This window comes from Hemitrygon akajei, chromosome 14 (genome assembly GCF_048418815.1).
Source record: "Hemitrygon akajei chromosome 14, sHemAka1.3, whole genome shotgun sequence".
NCBI lineage: Eukaryota > Metazoa > Chordata > Chondrichthyes > Myliobatiformes > Dasyatidae > Hemitrygon > Hemitrygon akajei.
This window is the reverse complement of record NC_133137.1, coordinates 79,849,718-79,870,558: the sequence shown is the minus strand read 5'-3', so window position 1 is coordinate 79,870,558 and position 20,841 is coordinate 79,849,718. Positions and strand designations below refer to the sequence as shown.

The following is a 20,841-nucleotide window of genomic DNA, read 5'->3' as shown; positions in this document are numbered from 1 at the left end:
GCAGCCCACAGGTGTGATGACACATTTTGACACCAACATAGACGAACAAATGTTTGAACCCAGACCAAACAACTCTATGATTACAGACCAGATGACTATGGACGATTATGATTCAAGGATCAGTAACTCAGAGGTGACACAGAGCTGACAATGATGGAACTTGGCAGTGGCGGAGAGAATTCCCATTCATGGCACACACACCCATCTGGATAACCGTGTGGGAGTATGGAACAGACCCCTCAGCCCACAATGTTGTGCTGACCTTTGAAACTACTCTTATGTGTTTGCTTTGGTCCCCACCAGCTCTCACCTGTGCTTCCAAGTAGCTGGTTGCATGTGACAGCAGCCACACCTCGCCATACCCGAGTGAGATAGGGACATGCCTGTTCTAGCACGTGAGGCCAGCTCCAGTGGACCGGGCAGATGAGATCTACAGTGAGATCCAATGGCCAGGAACGTGGTTCTAGAACGCTTCATGGAGAGCGAAGGGCATGACAAGGTACAGACATGGTCGTGGTCATCAACTGCAAACAAGGAAGACCCTAGTTTCTGATGATTCCTTGTACCACTGGACCCGGACTTCTGAGGTCAAGAGAGTGGAACTGCCCCAGTGCACCAGCTTTTCCACTTTACAAACTCTCCCCCACAGGTTTCCTATTCGTGGATCAAACTATTACACTGTGCATTATAGACATACAAATTTTTAAGGGCATTGGCAGGGTAGAGGTATACTGTATATGACCCCTGCAGGCTGGGGGGGTTTGGGAATCAGAATCACAGTCTTGAAAGATGGGACGGGCCATTTAGGCCGAGAGGGATAAAGGACAGGGAAATTCTGGAATTCTCTGCCACTGAACCTGTCACTCCGAGCAACCAGGACCAAGCGTGATAGACTTTTGCACACTTGCGGAGTTTAGGGGTCTAGAGTTAGTGCAAACTTGAACAGTAGAGTCCAAATTGGTTAATTATTCTCACATGGATTCAAAGAGAATTATAGCACAGAAACAGGCCCTTCGGCCCATCTCGTCAGTGCTGCCTTGTCACATCAATCTGCACCGGGACCATAGCCCTCCCATCCATGTACCTATCCAAATTTTTCTTAAATGTTGAAATCAACCCCATATCCACCTCTTTCACTGGCAGCTCTTTCCACACTCTCTCCATCCTGAGTGAAGGAGCTCACCCTTGGGCCTCCCTTCAATATTTCACCTTTCACCCTTAACCCCACGACCTCCAGTCCTAGTCTCACCCAACCTGAGGGGAAGAGAGGTTGAAGGATTGTGTTGAACACAGCAATGACCAGCAAATAGGAATTAATTCAGCAAGGGGAACACCATCACAAGAAAAGAGACCAGTTTGAAACACTGACATTTATCATTTTTTTATGCAAACATTCTACACCAATTTGCAATTCACAGCTCAGTACAAAGAGGTATACAAGACTTGAAACAATCCTACACAAAAAAAAATCCAAACTTATTTTATCCATACTGAGGTCTCATTACCCCTTCAAAGCAATCAGTCCCCCAAGTCATGTTTGGATATCATCTCTGACCACATGCCAAATGGCCAATCTCCCTCCTGCCAATTCCCCACAATTCCTGCCAATGCTCATTTCAGAAAGGTGAGAAATTTGGATGATTGTAGATTTGGGGAGAGGGACAAGGACGGAACTCGCCTTCTGCTTTACTTGTTGGACGGGATTTTAACTTAAATTAATTAATTAATTTAGAGATACAGCACAGAACAGGCTCTTCCGGACCAACAAGCCGTACCACCTATTTAACCTTAGCCTAACCGCGGGACAATTTACAATTAACCTGCCAACGGGGGTTAACTTTGGACTGTGGGAGGAACGTACAAACTTGCTGACAGAGTGCGCTGGAATTGCACTAACAGCTATGCTACTGTGGCCCCCCCACCACACCCTGCGATTCTCGGCAAATCTTCAGGAGGGCCACTCCATGGGTTCCTCCGCCTCCCCACCTGCCACGTGGATGTCCTGCATTGTGGCAAGAGTGAAGAAATCTCCGATACTTAAGATGAGCTTTCAAAGGGAGGAATCACAGAACCGCATCGTCAAAGATGCTCTCTTAATCCCTGTCCTGTTCTTCTATGCACCTAATATATCTCCGTTAGTTCCCAAGCATCACTGTGGCTGAGCTCAGAGGGAGATTCCTCCTGCCCAACACACTATCAAACAAAATAATTAATTCTGTAAACATTGTTCTTCATATTCACGTAGCGGGGTGGAAGTCCGTTGTTGGTTTCTGGTATCAGCTGTGGCGGTCAAACATTGCCCACCTCAGAAACTCGGCTCTATCTGAGAGACTTCAGGAATTCTCGCAGCCGCGACAAAGTGTGACACATCTAGCACCAAGTGGTTGGAGACAACGGTCCTTTGCCAATGCCTCTTACTCAAACTGAAGCTGCAAACTGTACTGCTGCTTGAAAGAGAACACCCTCCAAAGCACAACAGCTCCGAGAAATACAAAAATAGAATTTCGCAATAAGAATCATGACATTTGTCTTTTCCATCAAAAATTATTGGCAGAAAAGTCAGTGGGAGATTTGATAACTGCCTTAGCTAACTTAAACCCTGCATCCCGATAGAGAGGGCAATACCAAAGAAAGAAAAATCCCAGATTATTATTAACTGTTATGCAAAGTGACAAAATATCCCTCTCACTCCCAAAACTAATTCCAGAACTGCTTCTCCAATCAGCTGTTAGCAAATTTTCTGTTGTCGGGCCTTAATGTGATGGATGAGGTAAAACTATACGCCCGGAATTAATGTGTAAGATGCATCTGGAAGTTTAGAATACCTCAAGAATATTTTCTCTACGGTATAAAAGGGACCCATCGGCATGATGGAGTCACAAGGCTGACCTTAAAAGCAAGCTTGCAAAAAGTTAGCATGGAGCACTGACTTGATAGTTTAATAGCAATGTCTTAACAAAAGATTAATAAATTTGGGGTTCTGATCTTAATTTGTTGCATCCAATTACGCATGGAAAAAATTATCCTTGCTTTGAAGGGTTAAAGAGCAAGCATGTGCCCTGATATAAAGAAATATTTTACATTAAGGAGGGATAAAATGGTGCTGAATTATTTGGCCATAACTTATCTATAAACACACCTTTTCCCCCTTAACAATACACCTGAGATCTGGAGCAGAGAGCAACCCAAGAAATGCTTGCACAATTTCCGCTGCATCATACAGGATGGAAATATTTTTTCTGCCAATAATTTGAAGGAGTTCCACAAAGCAGGCTGATTATGCAGTGGCCAGATTTACTCACACAAGCTAGCAAACTTGGATAGGCACCTCCAAATAAACAAAAAAAATTTTTTGAAGGCTTTATTGCAGAAGAAGACTTCCAAATCAAACCTGCAGAATTGAGAACAATACTCACGTAGAGAATGCTCTTTAAAGCAGGTCACTGCTTACCAGGGGCTAAGCAATCCTGGAAGTTGTTTTGGTGACCTGCTACAAGGCAGGTCACAAATAGTAGCAACTAGCCTCTGTGATACAATTTCTCCTGGGAAACTATCCCATAGACCTGCTCTCAAGTCCAGGATTAATGTGAATGACACCTTTCTGCATGGTGGAGACACAACCTCTTCAAGTGTCATTACGCAAGAACTCCCATTTTAGGATCCACATACTCTTACTTTTAAAAAAAAAACACACACAAAAAAAAAAGTTTCTTCCTCGCGGATGCTGGTCAGTTCATGAAACCACGGCAGGACAGGGACCCACATTTGCATTCAATCCTGCGCTGCTTTTTGGTTGGCCCATTGACGTCCGAGGTCTCAGTAATCGAAACATCACCCGAACCTACCAAAAGAAAAAAAACCTGTTTTACTCCCATTTCTCGGAACGTATCTGTCACTGGTGAGTCCTGATGAAGGATTTCAGTCCACAACATCAACTGCCCAATACCCTCCATAGATGCTGCCTGACCCACTGAGTTCCTCCAGCATTTTGTATATAATACGTAACATTAAGTATCCCCGGTTCAAGATCCTGATGAAGCCACACTTGGAGCATTGTGTTTATAGAGCCTTCAGCCTATAAGACCATAATATATAGGAGCAGAATCAGCCCATCAAGCCTGCTCCACCATTACATCATGGCTGATTTATTATCCCTCTCAACCCCATTCTCCTGCCTTCTCCCCGTAACCTCTGCCTCCCTGATTAATCAGGAAACTATCAATCTCCATCTTAAATATACCCAATGACTTGGCCCACACAGCTGAATGTGGCAATGAATTCCAGATTCATCACTTGCTGGCTAAAGAAATTTCTCCTTATCTCTGTTCTAAAATGTACAATGAGTGTGCTGACTTTTTCACCTAAGATCAATCTAACCCTTCCCTCCAACATAGCCCTTCATTTTTCTATCATCCACGCGTCTGTCTAAGAATTTCTTTGCAACCTCTACCAACATCCCCAGCAACTCTCTTGTGTAAAAAAACGACTTCTGACGTCCATGCTATACTTCCCTGCAATTACCTCAAAATTATGTCCCCTGGTATTAGTAATTTCTGCCCTGGGAAAAAGTCTCTGGTTATTCACTGGATCTGTATCCCTCATCATATTCTATACCTCTATTAAATTCAGATTTGGTCCATAGGAAAGTTGCCATTAAGGGAGTATACTGTCTTGGCAAGCCCCTTAACAGTGCTGATGAGTAGAGGGATCTTGAGGTCCACGTTCCTAGCTCCACAGGTTCAAAGTTCAAAGTTAAGTTACTATCAAAGTACATATATATCACCACCATGTACAACCCTGAGATTTATTTTGTTCAATAAACATAGAATAATAACCATAATATAAAATCAATAAAAGACTGCACCAACTTGGGCTTTCCACCAGTGTGCAAAAGACAACAGACATTACAAATACAAATATAAAGTAATATTAATAATAATAAATAAAGGAATAAATATCGAGAACATGAGATGAAAAGACAGGGTGCTGGGATCTGTGGCGAGAGCTGATTTTGCTTGTTTTCTGCGATGGTCACTCCTCTCTCCTGGGCACTGAAGCTATGAAGACTGTCCCTGATGCTGTGCTCCCTGCCTGCTAATACTTTGAACTGATAACCAAGTCTTAGGGCCTACTCCAGGGTTCAGATCTGAGGACTCAATTTGGTTCCGAATGTTGTTCGTTTCAATTGTTTGCATGATTTGTGGGTTTTTTTTCTTTCCCTTGATCATTGGGTGTTGGTCTTTTTTTTCTTTAATTGGATTCTTTCGGGTTTCTTGCTTTCTGGACACCTGTGATCAAACAAATCTCAAGGTTGTGTAACTTATACATTCTTTGATAGTAGATGTACTTTGAAATATGAAGAGTCCTTGAAAGTGAGTCCATAGGTTGTGGGAATAGTTCAGTGATGGGCCAGCTGAAGCTGAGTGATGTTATCCCCCTGTGGTTCAGAAGCCTGATGGTTGAGGGGGGTAATAACTGTTTCTGAACCTGGTGGTGAGAGTCCTGAGGCTCCTCTACCTTCTTCCTCATGGCAGCAGTGAGAAGAGAGCATGTCCTGGGTGGTGGAATTCCTACCACTCATATCGATAGTGTGGATAAGAAGGCAGAGGCATGCTTGCCTTTATTAGTCGAGGTTCAAAAGTCAGGAAGTTATGTTGCAGCTTTATAAAACTCTAGCTAAGCCACATCTGGAGTATTGCTTACAGTTGTCGCCCCATTATAGGAGGGGTGTCAAGACTTGAGAGAGTGCAGAAGAGGTTCACCAGGATGTTGCCTGGATTAGATGGCATGTGTGAGAGGTCGGACAAACCAGGGCTGTTTCCTCTGGAGTTAACTGGGCATTTTACCAAGCAACTCCTCCCAAAATATAACCAAGGATGTACTTTGATAATAAATTTACTTTGAACTTTGATGAAGTAACTATTGAATAAAGGTTTTTGCTGTTTAACAATACGAAAATGAAGAACATCTTTGGTTCGCGAAGAGTTTGTTCAATTCTGACGCTGTCCTCCACATAATCTCATCGGTTTCCACCAGGTGCTCTGGTTACTTCCCACATTCGAAAGTCGTATTGGTTAGTAGTTAATTGATCATTGTAAATTGTCCCATGATTAGTTCATTCATTTGTTATGTGTCGTGTCATATGACATAGGTGATTATGTTCTTTCTATGACCATGATTGTTCTTGGCAAATTTTTCCACAGAAGTGGTTTGCCGTTGCCTTCTTCTGGGCAGTGTCTTTACAAGGTGGGTGACCCCAGCCATTATCAACACTCTTCAGAGACTGTCTGCCTGGCGTCAATGGTCGTATAACCAGGACCTGTGATATGCACCGGCTGCTCATATGACCATCCACCACCTGCTCCCATGGCTTCACGTGACCCTGATCAGGGTCTTTTTTTTTGTAATTTATTTTTTTTATTGAAGTTCATCATCAAACCATAAGACATATTTCAGACATTGTACATATCTATCATATAACCATATATGTCACAAATCTCCACATAGTATTTATCTGAGGTATACACTTATAGAAAGGAGTGGAGAGAAAAAACAAGCAAAAGGAAAAAACTATGTACAAGTAGGGAGTGATCTTTTTTTTTTACAACATATTCATTGATTTGTGAGAATAAAATCAGGCCTATGAGGCATTATGTAGTTAAACCATTTTTCCCCAGTATGAATCAAATTCTTCCAGCTTATGATTAACAGATGCTGTTATTTTCTCCATTTTGTAAATGTCCACTGTAATTTGTAATCCTGACCAGGATCTGGGCTGTACTTCCAAATATCTGGACTTGATTTGCACTACCTTACTTTCCCCTTTCTATTTTCTAATTATGATTTATAAATCAATTTAAATTTTTATTATATTGACTTTGATTTGTACTTCAGGGAGTGCAAAGCGCAGAAACAAATGTAACTGTGATGATTGTATGCTCTAGTATTAATCGTTTGGTGATGATAAAGTAAAGTAATTTCCATCCAAGCATTTAAAGTTGGGCTCTCCTGTGATAACAATTTCCTAGTAAGAGTCTTTTTACCAGCCACCAGCAGTATATTCATTAAATATTTATCTCCTTTCAACCATTCTTGAGGTATATATCCAAAATATATGGTTTTACTCTCTAAGGGTATTTTACATTTAAAGATGTCTTGTAGGGCATTGTGTATCCCCCTCCAATAGTCTTTGATAACAGGGCAGACCCAAAAATATGATAATGATTTGATTTTGATTTCCACAATTTCCAGCAAACAGGGAGGTTACTATCATAATGGGATTTCTGAGAGGGTGTAATAAAATATCTTATCAAGTTTTTCCATCCAAACTCCCACCATTTCTGTGAACTGGTACACTTCCATTGATACCTCCATATTATTGTCCATTCTTCCTCAGATATAATTATCCCTCCTTCCTTCTTACATTTTGTTTTAATGTATTGTTACGAATGTGCCACAACTCTGAGGGGCCGAAGGGTACAAAGTAGCCCCCTCCTTTTCGAGAATCGCAAGATCGCTATTAATTCGGGTCTGGGGACCCAGGAAATGAGAGAGAGACGTTTGGAATGTGACCTGGCCTCCGCGATACAAAGCCACGGATAACGGCCATTGTCTCTTGGAGACGGAATTGTGTATTGAGTACTGTACTATTCATTGAAGCCCTCAGGGAATGACCAAAGGGGGCTGGTTGAGGGATGGCATCATCCCAACCTGATTGACATCTGAGACCCTGTGAGTAAGGATAAAAGAGGGTCTGGGGAACAACCCCTTCAGACGCACCAGGAGAAACGCTAGAAATCCCGTGACAGCGTTTAATAGCGACAGCCGGTGGGGCCCGCGTGCGTCCTTTCCTGTTGCCTGGGATTGGCGGGACTGACCACGGAAGAACGGCTTAGCTAAAAGGAAAAGGACACCAATGACATTTCGAAGGATCGACATCATAAAAAGGACAAATCGGGCAAGTTCCCAAAATCTCTCTCTCTTGACTCCAACCAAAGGCTGCAGCCTGAATGAACTAAAGTGACTTTTATATTTCCATCGAACAATACATTATCCCCTAGACAACGATAGAGCTATTTCTTATTGATTATTATTATACCTGCACTTTTAGATTTAGTATTGACGACGTATATTATCTGTATGTTTGCATTGATATTATTTTTGTGTATTTTTATCAATAAATACTGTTAAAAAAATAGTACCATCAGACTTCAACGGACCTCTCTATCTTTGCTGGTAAGTGACCCAGTTACGGGGTACGTAACAGTATGAAGTCGAATGTGTTTTAAGATTTGACAACCCCTTATATATGTTTGAAATGATTCTACTACAGCTATCTGAATTATATGTTTTTCTAAATAGCTCTATCAAGCATGTACTTGCCTTGGTTACATTTTTAAGCGTCTTATTAACATATTGTCGCATCTGTAAATATCGATAAAAATCTTGTTTTTCTAATAAGTGTTTCTCTTTAAGCATTTCAAAACTGAACAGTGTTCCTTCTTTCATTATGTTGCAAAGAACTCTTATTCCTTTAGCTGTCCAGTCCTTAAATCTAGCATCCAATTTATTTGGTGTAAAATCAGAGTCATATGCACACCATTTAAGAATTGCAATATCTCCCTCTAGATTATATTCTTTTATAGTAGTTTTCCGTATTTTAAGAGTCAATTTCACCCATGGGTTGTCAATAGTATTTATTGTAGGTTGTTATCAGCCAAAATTGCTTGTATGGGGATGGGAAGTACCCGCTCCTCAATGTTTTTCCATTGAGCATCATATGATGGGTTGCACCAACATATCACAGCTCTCAACTGTGCTACAAAATAATAAGCTCTAAGAGAAGGTAGGCCCCATCCCCCCTTTTCCTTTGCTAATTGCAAAGTTTTGAGACGAACTCTAGGCCTTTTACCCTGCCAAATATACATTGATAACATCTTGTTCCATTCATTGAATTGATTTTGATTAATCTCTATTGGTAGAGTCTGGGCAGTATATTCATTTTAATAGACAATCCTTGAACTGAGACTGAAAAAAGGAATCAGGTTCCATCTTGCCATATCTTCCTTAATTTTTTTATATAAAGGCTGATAATTACATTCTGATAATTTTGCCAAATCTTTTGGCATAATGATGCCCAAATACTTGAAAGACTGTTTGCCATGCCCAGGGATATCTACTTTCAATTTCTCTTGGTGGGCTAGAGTAATATGAAAGTAATTGGGTTTTATCTATGTTGATCTTGTATCCTGATAATTGACCATATTGTTCAAAGGATTGCTTCAATTTAGGTAAAGAATATGTTGGTTGCCCTAGATAGATCAAAATGTCATCTGCGTAACAAGTCAATTTATGCTCTGTCCCTTTAATAGTAATTCCCCTGATATCTTCATTTTGTCTGCTGTATTGAGCTAATGGCTCCAGATATAATGCGAAGAGTAGCGGTGACCATGCACAACCCTGTCTCGTGCCCCTTTCTAGGGTAAGACTATTTGATAAATATCCATTGATTTTAATCCTAGCAGTAGGGTTGTCATACAGTGTCTGTATAGTTTTAACAATTGTGTCTTGGAAATTAAATCTATGTCAAACTCTGTAAAGAAAATTCCAATTAACCGAATCAAATGCCTTTTCAGCGTCCATGCTTATCACTATTGCTTCGATTTTATTTTTTTGTATATGATCCATAATGTGAAGTGTCCTTCGTATATTGTCTTGTTTGGCGTTGTCGTATAAAACCTGTCTGATCGTTATGTATCAGTATGGGTAGAAACTCCTCTAATCATTTGGCCATGATGGAGGTAAATAATCTATAATCTACATTAAGAACGGACATTGGTCTAAATGACCCGCATTCCATTTTATCCTTGCCTTCTTCTGGTATAGCTGAGATTATCGCTTCCTTCCAACTGGGTGGCATTTGTGCCTTTTTTAGAGACCAGTTCAGTGTGGGGAGTAAAACAGGAATTAACTCATTTTTAAATTCTTTGTACCACTCTGCCGTATACCCATCTGATCCTGGTGACTTGCTTAATTTAAGTCTACTAACCGCAGCTTTTAATTCAACTTCAGTTATGTCAGCAGTCATCGTTCTATTTTGTTCTTCGCTTAAAGTGGGTAACTCTAGAGAATTCAAAGTGTCAATTTGGGTTATGCTTCACCCTGGAACTTTGGAATATAGAGTTTTATAAAACACTTCAAAAGCTTCTTGAATTTCACTTAGCTTATTTTTTATCATTTTCATTCTTGGGTCCCTAATTCTATGAATTGTATTTTCTGCTATTTTTTTTTTCCAGTTTCCACGCCAGTATTTTCATAGACTTTGATCCACTTTCATAATGTCTTTGTTTCAGAAACATTAATTTTTTCCTGATTTTTTGCATAGCCAAACTATTAATTTCATTCCTATTTTTAAAATTTCCCCTAATGTATCCTGTGCCAAATTCAATTTGTGTTTTTTCTCTAGTTCCTTCAGCCTATTTTGTAATTCCTCTGTTTTATTCCTTATTTTTTTCTTATATGAAGATATCACTATAATTTTCCCTCTTAAGACAGTCTTCAGAGTATCCCATAAAATGGGAGGTGAAACCTCTCCATTATCATTAAATTCTAAGTAGAGACCAATTTCTTTTTTAATTTGTTCCTTAAAGTACGGATCATTGAGTCGGCTTGAATTTAGTTTCCAAATAGTATTCTTTGGTTGTAGGTCAAAATCAACAGATAAATATATAGGTGCATGGTCACTTACATCTATTGTCCCAATTCCACAGGTGTTTATTTTGTCTTTGTCTTTTCCAAATGTTATGAAATAGTCTACTCTTGTATATACAGAATGGGGAGCAGAATAATGAGTGTAATCCCTTTTGTCAGGGAAAAGGTCCCTCCATATATCAATTAAACCAACATCCTCAAAAAGTGTATTAACTTTCTTATCTAAGGATTTTGTTTCATAGGTTTTTCTATTGGAAGAGACTAAGTTTGGTTGTAATTGTAAATTTAAGTCTCCCCCACATATCAGGAGACCTTCTGTTTCAGCTACCATAATATCAGTAATTTTCTGAAAACCAATATCACTTCCCGGGGGTGCGTATATATTCAATAGAGTAACTGAATTTCTGTCTATATTCCCCCTTACCAGAATATATCTGCCCTCTTTATCTCCCATTTTGAATACTTTTTCAAAATTTAGCTTACTTGAGATAAGAATAGCAACTTCTCTCCTATGTCCTGATTTATATGAGGAGAAAAATAAATTAGTGAAGCCCATTCTCTTTAGTTTTCTATGCTCATTATCACTTAAATGAGTTTCCTGTAAATATACTACATGGGCTTGTTCTTTTTTCATTTTGGATAAAATTTTATTACGTTTGATTGGATTTAATAGCCCATTGACATTAAAAGAAATGAATTTTACTTTGTCCTTAACCATCTGTATTTATCTGTCAATGTATCATTGAAATTAGCAGAATAAAACTTAATCAATCTACTCCCTGAACAAATAAGAACCAAGAAACGCAAATAATAACAAAAATGGCAACGAATGTGTGATTCCAAGGCTGAGGTCTCTAGTAGATGACCCTGGGTTGAACTAGAGGAAATGTCTAGCTGTGGGGGATAACCCCCCCTACTTGTGAGTTGAGGGCCCCCATTGCAGTATTCATAAAAGTCAGTGAATAAATCCATTACACAGAAAAGATTTCCCTGTGTACTCCACCTATATATATATATATATATATATATATATATATACATACATACACACACACACACACATACATATATGCACACACACCCACACACATATATATATTCTCATTTTGGTGGGGAAAAAGGAGTAAGTGAGCGAATAAAGAATAACAACTAAGTAATATAAAATCCACATTATAAGTATTTCTCGAGATAGGTATATCACTGTCTACTTTTGCTTCTGTTTAGCTTCTCAACATTTTTAAAGTTAGCCAAACCTTATGGGTCTGCTGGGGGGGGGGGGTGAGGGCTGTCTTTGGAAAACTCCCAGTCTCTTCCTGATATACTTCTCTCAGCCTCCTCCCGTCTCCTGCCTTCTCGATTCTCGCACTATTTCCCAAGCGGAGCGGGATAATTCCTCTGCCAGGCTTTCCCTCATTTTGATCACGCTGACGTCGCCTCTTCCACTGTCTGGTACAACCGTGTCCCGTCTTCATAAAACACTCAAAGTTTAGCAGGGTACGGAGTTTGAAATCTAATCTTTCCTTGCTTTAATATTCACTTTACTTCAGAGTATTCTTTATGTTTTTGCAAGACCGCGGGGGGTGGAGGGGGTAATCTTGGTCGAAATATATTAATTTATCGTCCAGAAACACCCTCTTCTTACCCCAGGCCCTTCGTAGAATCTCCGCCTTGGTACTGTATCAAAGGAATTTAATTATTATTGAGCGTGGCTTATCTGCTCTATCTCGGGTAGGTTTCGGGGACGAGCGCACGATGCACTCTCTCAATTTCCAGCTCCATAGTCGAGGGAAGCTCCAGCACGTCCCGCAGCAACTTTCCAACAAACTCTGTCATAGTCAAGCCCTCTGCTCCTTCGGGAACATTGTATATTCTGATATTTTTCCGCCGTGATCTTCCCTCCAGGTCAAGCAGTTTACCTTCTTGTTGATTTAATATTTTTATCGTCTTACTTAGTTTTGAACGCAATATTCCACCTTCTCAATTCGAGTCTCTGCCACTGCTATTTTTGATTGACTTTGGCGAGCTCTGACTTAATATCATGTAGCTGCTGTTTTATATCTTTCTGGAATTCCCTTATCTCTTTCAAAATTTCGATCATATTCGCCGCTTTGCCTGAACGAGGCCCAGTGTCCGCCTCGCTAGCACGCGGTCGGGTAGGTGAGCTGCTCGCTGCAGTCCTCTTGGCCGCAGGCTCCGCAGTGTCGCTTTTTTAATTTCCATTCTTTTTCCCCATTTTTGCCCCTCTTATTAGTTCAAATGCTTTCGAAAAATACTATATTTGATGGGTCAACGGGGCTTAATACGCGTTTTTCCGGAGGAGCTAGGGACTTAAGCTGCTATTCTCGACGATGACGTCACCGGAGCCCCTGATCGGGGTCTAAGCAGATACTACACCTTGCCCAAGAGTGACCTGAAGGCTAGCAGAGGGAAGGAATGCTTTACCTAGCTCCACCCTTCCACCATGCTACAATTAGACTAGGGTTAAATAGGAGCCTTGTGGCTTGTTGGACCGGAAGGGCCCATTCCCTGCCGTACCCCTGAATAGAATGAAGTGCGGGAAACAGATACTCACCCTTCATTTGATAGTCAAACGTTAGCTCTTCACCAGCCTTGATGGTGCGTGTCGAGAAAAGTGCAATCCTGGGGAGACGCGTGTCCAAACTATCGATAAAAACATTGTAAACTTGAAGATTTGGATCACACTGTGGGAGAGAGAATCGAATTTGAATCCAGCTTGTGCATTCCCCCTTTTGACTCAGTTTTAGAAAAAACTGAAAGCACTATAACAAAACTTCTACAGATGGACTGCTGAAAAAACTCCTGAACGGTTTCGTTACTGTCTGGTATTGCACAGGAACGCAAGAAGCTGCAGAGAGTAGTGGGCTCAGCCCAACCCATCACAGGGACACCCCTCCCCACCACTGGTCATATCTATAGGAGCCTCAAGAGGCAACGTCCATCATCAAACACCCCACCATCCAGGCAATGTCTCCTCGCAGCTTCCATCGAGCAGGAGGTACAGAAGCCTGAAAACCCACACCACCAGGTTCGGGAACAGCTACTTCCCTTCAACCCTAACCACTACCTCAGTTTAGCAACGTAACAGTAAACGGGTCCAAGCATGGTCCTACCAGAGTATAGTTAGTGTATGTAGTTCTGTAGAAGATGTATCCTGTAGCTCTGTAGAAGATGGGCGACATGGCAACATATTGGCCAGGACTAGTGATGGGGTTTCAATTCCCACACAGGTTTGCACTCTCTACCTGTGACTGTGTGGGTCTCCTCCAGGAGCTCCAGTTTCCTCCCACGTTCCAAAGATGTACGGGTTAGCGTTAGGGTGGGGATGCTATGATGGCACCAGAGGCGTTGCGAAATGTCCAACTCTCGCGGGCTGTCCCCAGCACATCCTCGGACTGTGTTGGTCGTTGATGCAGAACGACACATTGCAAGGTACATGTGGCAAATAAAACTAACTTTTATAAAGCTAATACTTAATAAAACTAATCTGATATCTCCAGTAGCATACTCAAATACCTACAGCATAAAAGTCAATGTACCATGAAACTGCCTTGCACCAAACAAAAGATTTGCATCTTAGATCTGAAGGTCTGTGCAATACTTACACTGTGATTCACAAAGTGTGAAATATTCCCAAATCTCGCAGCATCCACAGTATACTCATCCTCCACATAGTCCAGGTCGAACAGGTAGGTGATGCCTTTACTATCGTAGAAACGCCCTCGCCTCTCTGCCTCCTCGCTGGTGATTACCTGTCAAAAAGAGAGAGTGCGCCAGTCGAGCGGGATGCATTGGAGCAGGCAGGACGGCCAGCAGCACGTGTACAATACCGATTCCCCCCACCGACTAATCAGAGAACAAGAGTACAGTGACACAGCTAGCAGAGTGACTGCCTCACCGCGCCAGCTGTAAGATTGGGTTTCGATGCCCGCCACTATCTGTAAAGAGTCTGTACGTTCTCCCTGTGATGTGTGGGTTTCCTCTAGGTGCCCCAGTTTCCTCCCACACTTCAAAGGTGTATAAGGCACTTCTACATGTATATAGTGGAGGTGCTTAAGGCTTTTGCACAGTACTGTAGTAATTTTATGTATTGCACTGTACTGGTGCCACAAAAAAAATTCATGTCGAAGGTGAGTGATGATAAACCAGATTCTGATCTGGGTCTCTATTGTGGACTGAGAGTGGGAAGGGGGCAGGGAGAGGGGAATCATGGTTGGGAAAGGGAGAAGGTAGAGAAGAGGAAGCACCAGAAACATTCTGTAATGATCAATAAATTAAATGTTTGGAATTCAATCACCTTGCCTGGTGTCTCAGGGCTGGGTGTGCCTGCACCCGCACTTGGCACTCCTTCTCTGCCACCAGTCCCACACTCTCCTGCGGGACTCTGTCCTCATCACTCCCTACATCCTTTGCTTCTGCCAGATTTACAAACTTGCTCTCTGCTCCACGTTGACAAATACAGTACTCTGCAATAGCCTGGGGCACCCTAGCTATACAAGCACATACAAGCTAGCAGAAGTGAGTGGGAATTTGGATGATTGGGAAGCTTTTACAATCCCACAAAAGACAACTAAAAAAAGCTCTAAGAAGGGAAAGGATGAAATATGAGGGTAAAGTAGCCAATAATGTAAACCAGGATACTAGAAGTTTTTCAGTTATATAAAGAGAAAAGGGGAGGTGGAAGTTGATATTGGACCACTGGAAAATGATGCTGGTGAGGTAGTAATGGGGGACAAAAAATGGCCGATGAACTTAATGGGTACTTTGCATCAGCCTTCACTGTGGAAGACACGAACAGTGTGCCAGAGGTCTGAGAATGTCTGGGAGCAGGAGTGAGTGGCATTGCTATTACAAAGGAAAAACTGCTAGGTAAACAGAAAGATCTTAAGGTTGATAAGGCATCTGGACTACATCCCAGAGTCCTGAGAGAGGTTGCTGAAGAGACAATGGATGCATTGGTCATGATCTTTCAATAATCACTTGATTCTGGCAAGGTCCTGGAGGACTGGAAGATTGCAAATGTCACTCCACTCTTTAAGAAGGGAGGAAGGCAAAAGAAAGGAAATTATAGGCCAGTTAGCCTCACCTCAGTGGTTGGGAAAGTGTTGGAGTCTATTATTAAGGATGAGGTTTCGGGGTGCTTGGAGACTAATGATAAAATAGGTTAAAGTCAGCATGGTTTCTGTAAAGGAAAAATCTTGCCTGACAAATCTGTTAAGAGTTCTTCGACGGAATAACAAGCAGGATGGACAAAGGAGAGACAGTGGATGTTATTTACTTGGATTGTCAGAAGGCATTTGATATGGTGCCACACATGAGGCTGTTTAACAAGATAAAAGCCTGTGGCATTACAGGAAAGATACTGGCATGAACTCAGGAATGGCTGACAGGCAGGAGGCCGCGAGTGGGAATAAAGGGGGCCTTTTCTGGTTGGCTGACAGTGACTGGTGGTATTCCTCACAGGATGATTCTGGGAATGAAGGGGTTAATGTATGAGGAGCGTTTGGCAGCTTTGGGCCTGTACTCACTGGAATTTAGAAGAATGTTGGGGTGCGGAGGGTCGTCATTGAAACCCTCTGAATGTTGAAAGGACGAGATAAGGCGGATGTTTCCTATGGTGGGGGTATCCAGAACTAGAGGTAACAGCCTCAGAATTGAGAAGCAACCTTTTAGAACAGAGGTAAGGAGGGGTTTTTTTTAGCCAGAGAATAGTGAATCTGTGGAATGCTCTGCCACAGACTGTGGTTGAGGCCAAGTCCGTGGGTATATTTAAGGCAGAAGTTAATGGTTTCCATATTGGTCAGGGCACCAAAGGATATGGCGAGAATGCAGGTGTATGGAGTTGAGTGGGATCCTGGATCAGGCGTGATGGAATGGCGGTGAGACTTGATGGGCTGAATGGCTTAACTCTGCCCCATGTCTTATGGCTTTATATATGTACCCAAGAACAGTATTTTCCACAGTACTACAGGGCTAGGGTTAGCGTACTGTTGGTGCTGGAAGTATGGTAGCACTTTTGGGCTGTGTTGGGCGTTGACACAAAGAATACACTTCACTGTATACAGTACTGTGCAATGGTTTTAGGCACATAGATATCTATGGAGCTTAAGACTTTTGCACAGTGCTGTATCTGTCACGTGGAATGGAGAGCGAGTTTGTAAATCTGGCGGGAGCGAAGGATGTTCAGACTGGTGAGGGTGGAGCGTCGCGGAAGGTGTGGGGGACAGGTGACAGGAGTGCTGGGGATGGGGTGGGGTGGCACAGACACACCCAGCCCTGAGATGCCAGGGAAAGTCATGTGATTCCAATTGGTCTATTGATCATTACACAATGTCTCTTCGTACCTTCCCCTTTTCCTAACCATGAAGGGGCCACTCTCAGTCCACAACAGAGGCTCATATCAGAATTAAGTTTATCATCACTCACGTGTCATGAAATTTGGTTTTTTTTGCAGCGTCAGTGCAGTGCAATACAGAAAATTACCACAGTACTGTGCAATTGACAGGCACATATATATAGCTAGGGTGCCTATGACCTTTGCACAGTACTGTATATATTCCAATGTACAAGTGTCATTAAAGCTCGTCTTAATCTTTCACTTGAGATAAACACCAGGGAGATACACTGGTCAGAAACAGATGGTAATAAACAGAGCAATGTGAGGTCAAGGTGAAAGCAGGTGAAACCTTGCCAGCTCTGCCTCATGACAGGATCTTCGATAATACCAAACGCAAAAAAACACAGAGAATTGTCACATTATCATGCAAATAAATGCTCATTTAAAATTAGCTCGCTTGGTAGGGACAGACAATGCAAACAAGGACATTGTTCATTACCCTTCAGTTTTAGATTTTATCAAATTACATTAAAATACTACTTTTGTAGAGAAACAAGAAGAGGAATTTGTCAGTGCACAGGAGGATCCTGGGGAGTTCAGGAGAGATTAGACAGGACAGGACTTCAATCTTTGGAGTGCAGGATGAGGAGTGACCTTACAAAAATGTCTAAAATCACGAGGGGCTCAGAGGGTGAATGCACTCAGAAACAGGGCAAAGGAGAGCTGAAAGATTGAAAAGGAACCTGAGGGGCAAGTTCTTCACCCAGAGAGTGGTGGGCATGAGGTATAAGCTGTCAGAAGGAATGTTTAATGCAGGTACAATGGTGAGATTTCGACAAGTCTAGATTCTGATTCTATGGACAGGAAAGATTTGGAGAGAGATGGGTCAAACACAAGCAAATGTGAATGGCTTGGGTGGGCACCTCAGTTGGTTATAGAGCACCACAGCACAGAAACAGATCCCTCGGCCCGTCCAGTCAATGCCAGACCATTAATCTCGTGGCAATGACCTGCAGTCTGACTCTATCCCTCCCATCCTTGTACCAATCCCAATTTCTCATGTTGAAATCAAACCCACATCAACATCATCTGCTGGCAGCTCATTCCTCACTCTCACCGTCCTCTGAGTGAAGTTATCTCGCCTCCGGTCCCCCTTAAACAGTTCACCTTTCACCCTTAACCCATGACCTCTAGTCGTAGTTTCACTCAACCCCTGCTTGCAATTACCCTCTCTAAACCCCACATAATTTTTAAACCTCTATCAACTCTCCCCTCGTTCTCCTACACTCCTGGGAATAAAGTCCTAACCTATTCAACATTTCCCTATAACTCAGGTGTGCTGGACCAGGTGGGCCAAAGGGTCTAATGTAGGACTTTGTTACTGAGAACGTGTGTGCACTCTGGCACTGGCTGTCTCTCTGCCCCTGCAGTGTGCTGACTGGTTGCATTACGGCCTGGTTTGGGAACGCCTTTGAGTGGAAAATCCTACAACAGGTAGTGGATTCGGCCCAGTGCATCACGGGTAAAAAAAAACTCCCAACCATTGAGCACATCTACATGAAGCATTGCCGTAGAAAAGCAGCATCCATCATCAGAGATCCTCACCACCTAGGCCAGGCTCTTTTCTTGCCTCTGCCATCAGGAAGAAAGTACAAGAGCCTCAGGACTTGTACCACCAGGTTCAAGAACAGTCACTACCCCTCAACCATCAGGCTCTTGAACAAAGGGAGATAACTACACTCATTCTATTTCTGGTGATCTCACTTTAAGGACTCTTTATCTTGTTATTTCATGCTCGTTATTTGCTGCTATTTATTTATATTTGAATTTGCACAGTTTGTTGTCCATTGTATGTGGTGACATGTATGCACTCTGATAATAATTTTACTTTGAACTGCACAGAACACATAAATCTCCACATCTCCCAGACTGCAAATCCTCCACAAAAAGGAATCAGTGGTGAGCCAGTTAGTGCCACTACAGAGACGCGGCTTGATCCCCACCTCTGGTGTTGTCTGTGTGGGGAATCTGTACGTTCTCCTTGTGACCAGGGAGGTGAGCCCAGGCCTCTGGTTTCCCCCCACAGACGGGTTGGCCGGTGGGTTAACTGGTCTCTGTAAAGTGGCACCCAGAAGAATGAGAAGTGACGTTATAAAGGTGTATAAAATCGTGAAGGGCCCAGGTATTGTTGATGCACGCAGCCTTTTCCCCAGGAAAAGGGAGTCAAGTACAAGAGGGCCAAGTTCAAGGTGAGACGGGAGAAATTTAAAAGGGACCTGTCACCCAGACAGCCATCAGAATATGGAACAAGCGCCAGATGAAGAGTCTGAGGCAGATACATTAACAAAACTTCAAGGACAATTGGACAGGAAAGGTCTAGAGTAGGGGTTTTTTATGCCGTGGACATCTACCATTAGCCAAAGGGTCGTGGACCCCAGCCTGGGAACGCTGAAGGGATATGGACCGAATGTGGACAAATGGGATTACTTTAAATGCAAACCTTGGTCAGCACAGAAGGATTGGGCAGAAGGGCCTGTCTCTGGGCAGTATGATTCTATGACTGTATCTACACAGAGTGATTGCCTGCAGGAAGCTGAACCAGATTCCCAATGAAGAGTACAGAGGAGTGAACAGTGATGCTGACAATTCCTCTCCCCACCCCCCAACTCCCCTGACAGATATTGTTCCACCTGCAGAGCTCCTCCGGCAGACTATTGCAAAAGCGTAGCGAGGCCACAAGATGCTTCTTGCACAGGAGAGATCTTTGGCATTTCCCTGTCTACACTCACCCGTTTATATCGACATACCGTAGAAATATGAGTGGCCAAGAACAACCATGGGTGCCCGTGATTGCCCACGTCATACAACACAGCACATAATGATGACGATGATCGCAGAAAGCATCCTATCTGTATCCATCACGGCTTGGTATGACAATTCTCTCCACGCAAGAAAGCGCAGGGAGTTGTGGACACAGCTCAGCACATCACAGGGACCAGCCTCTCTTACAAGGACTCTGTCTACACCTCTCACTGCCTCAGTAAAGCAGCCAGCATCATCAAAGCCCCCACCCAACCTGGACATTCTCTCTTCTCCCCCTCCCCTCGGGCAGAAGATACCAAAGCCTGAAAGCACGACCCACCAGACAGCTGCTGTGATCAGACTCTTGAATGGTTCTGATACAATAAGGGGGACTCTTGACTTCACAATCTACTCATTATGATCTTTCACCTTATTGCCTGCCTGCACTGCACTTTCTCTGTAGCTGATACACTTTATTCTGTATTCTGTTATTGTTTTATCTTGTTCTACCTCAATGCACAGTGTAATGATCTGATCGGTATGAACAGTGTGCAAGACAAACTTTTCACTGTATCTCGGTTCACATGACAATAATAAACCAATTCCTATTCCATTTGCAGCTTTCAGTCCAGCTGTACTCTTCACCCCCTCCAATGAGTTTCTGTCGCTACCAGCCCTTCAGGGTGAGGGGTGCCAGGTCTCACCATCAAATATCTTCCCTAAACTCCTCTCGAGCACATGACAGAAGGCACTGGGAACTACACAGATTAAAAATTTATTGGCCATCTTTATTTGTCACATGTACATCAAAACATACAGTGAAATGAGTCGCTGGCATCATCGATATGCACCGTCTGCAATGTGGTCCACATTTTAACTTCTCTCCCCTCCCTTGTGGGTGAATAAATTCCTCTTGGATTTACCCTCTCATGGATTCTGACGGTCTTGGGAGTGAAGGGATTCTCCCCACACCC

The 20,841-nt window shown here is 42.6% G+C and overlaps 1 protein-coding gene across 1 annotated transcript in view; it reads right to left on the bottom strand.

The window, feature by feature from the left end:
- Positions 1–1,355: 1,355 nt before the first annotated feature.
- The window catches only part of LOC140738726 (histone-lysine N-methyltransferase SUV39H2-like), a 53,586-nt gene continuing 34,100 nt past the window's right edge, over positions 1,356–20,841 (bottom strand). Inside the window, exons 4-6 of the mRNA XM_073066434.1 lie at positions 14,334–14,480; positions 13,283–13,412; positions 1,356–3,841 (exon numbers count right to left, since the gene is read on the bottom strand). Coding sequence (XP_072922535.1) covers positions 3,729–3,841; positions 13,283–13,412; positions 14,334–14,480 — 390 coding nt within the window. The 3' untranslated portion in view covers positions 1,356–3,728. The remainder of the gene's footprint in view (positions 3,842–13,282; positions 13,413–14,333; positions 14,481–20,841) is intronic.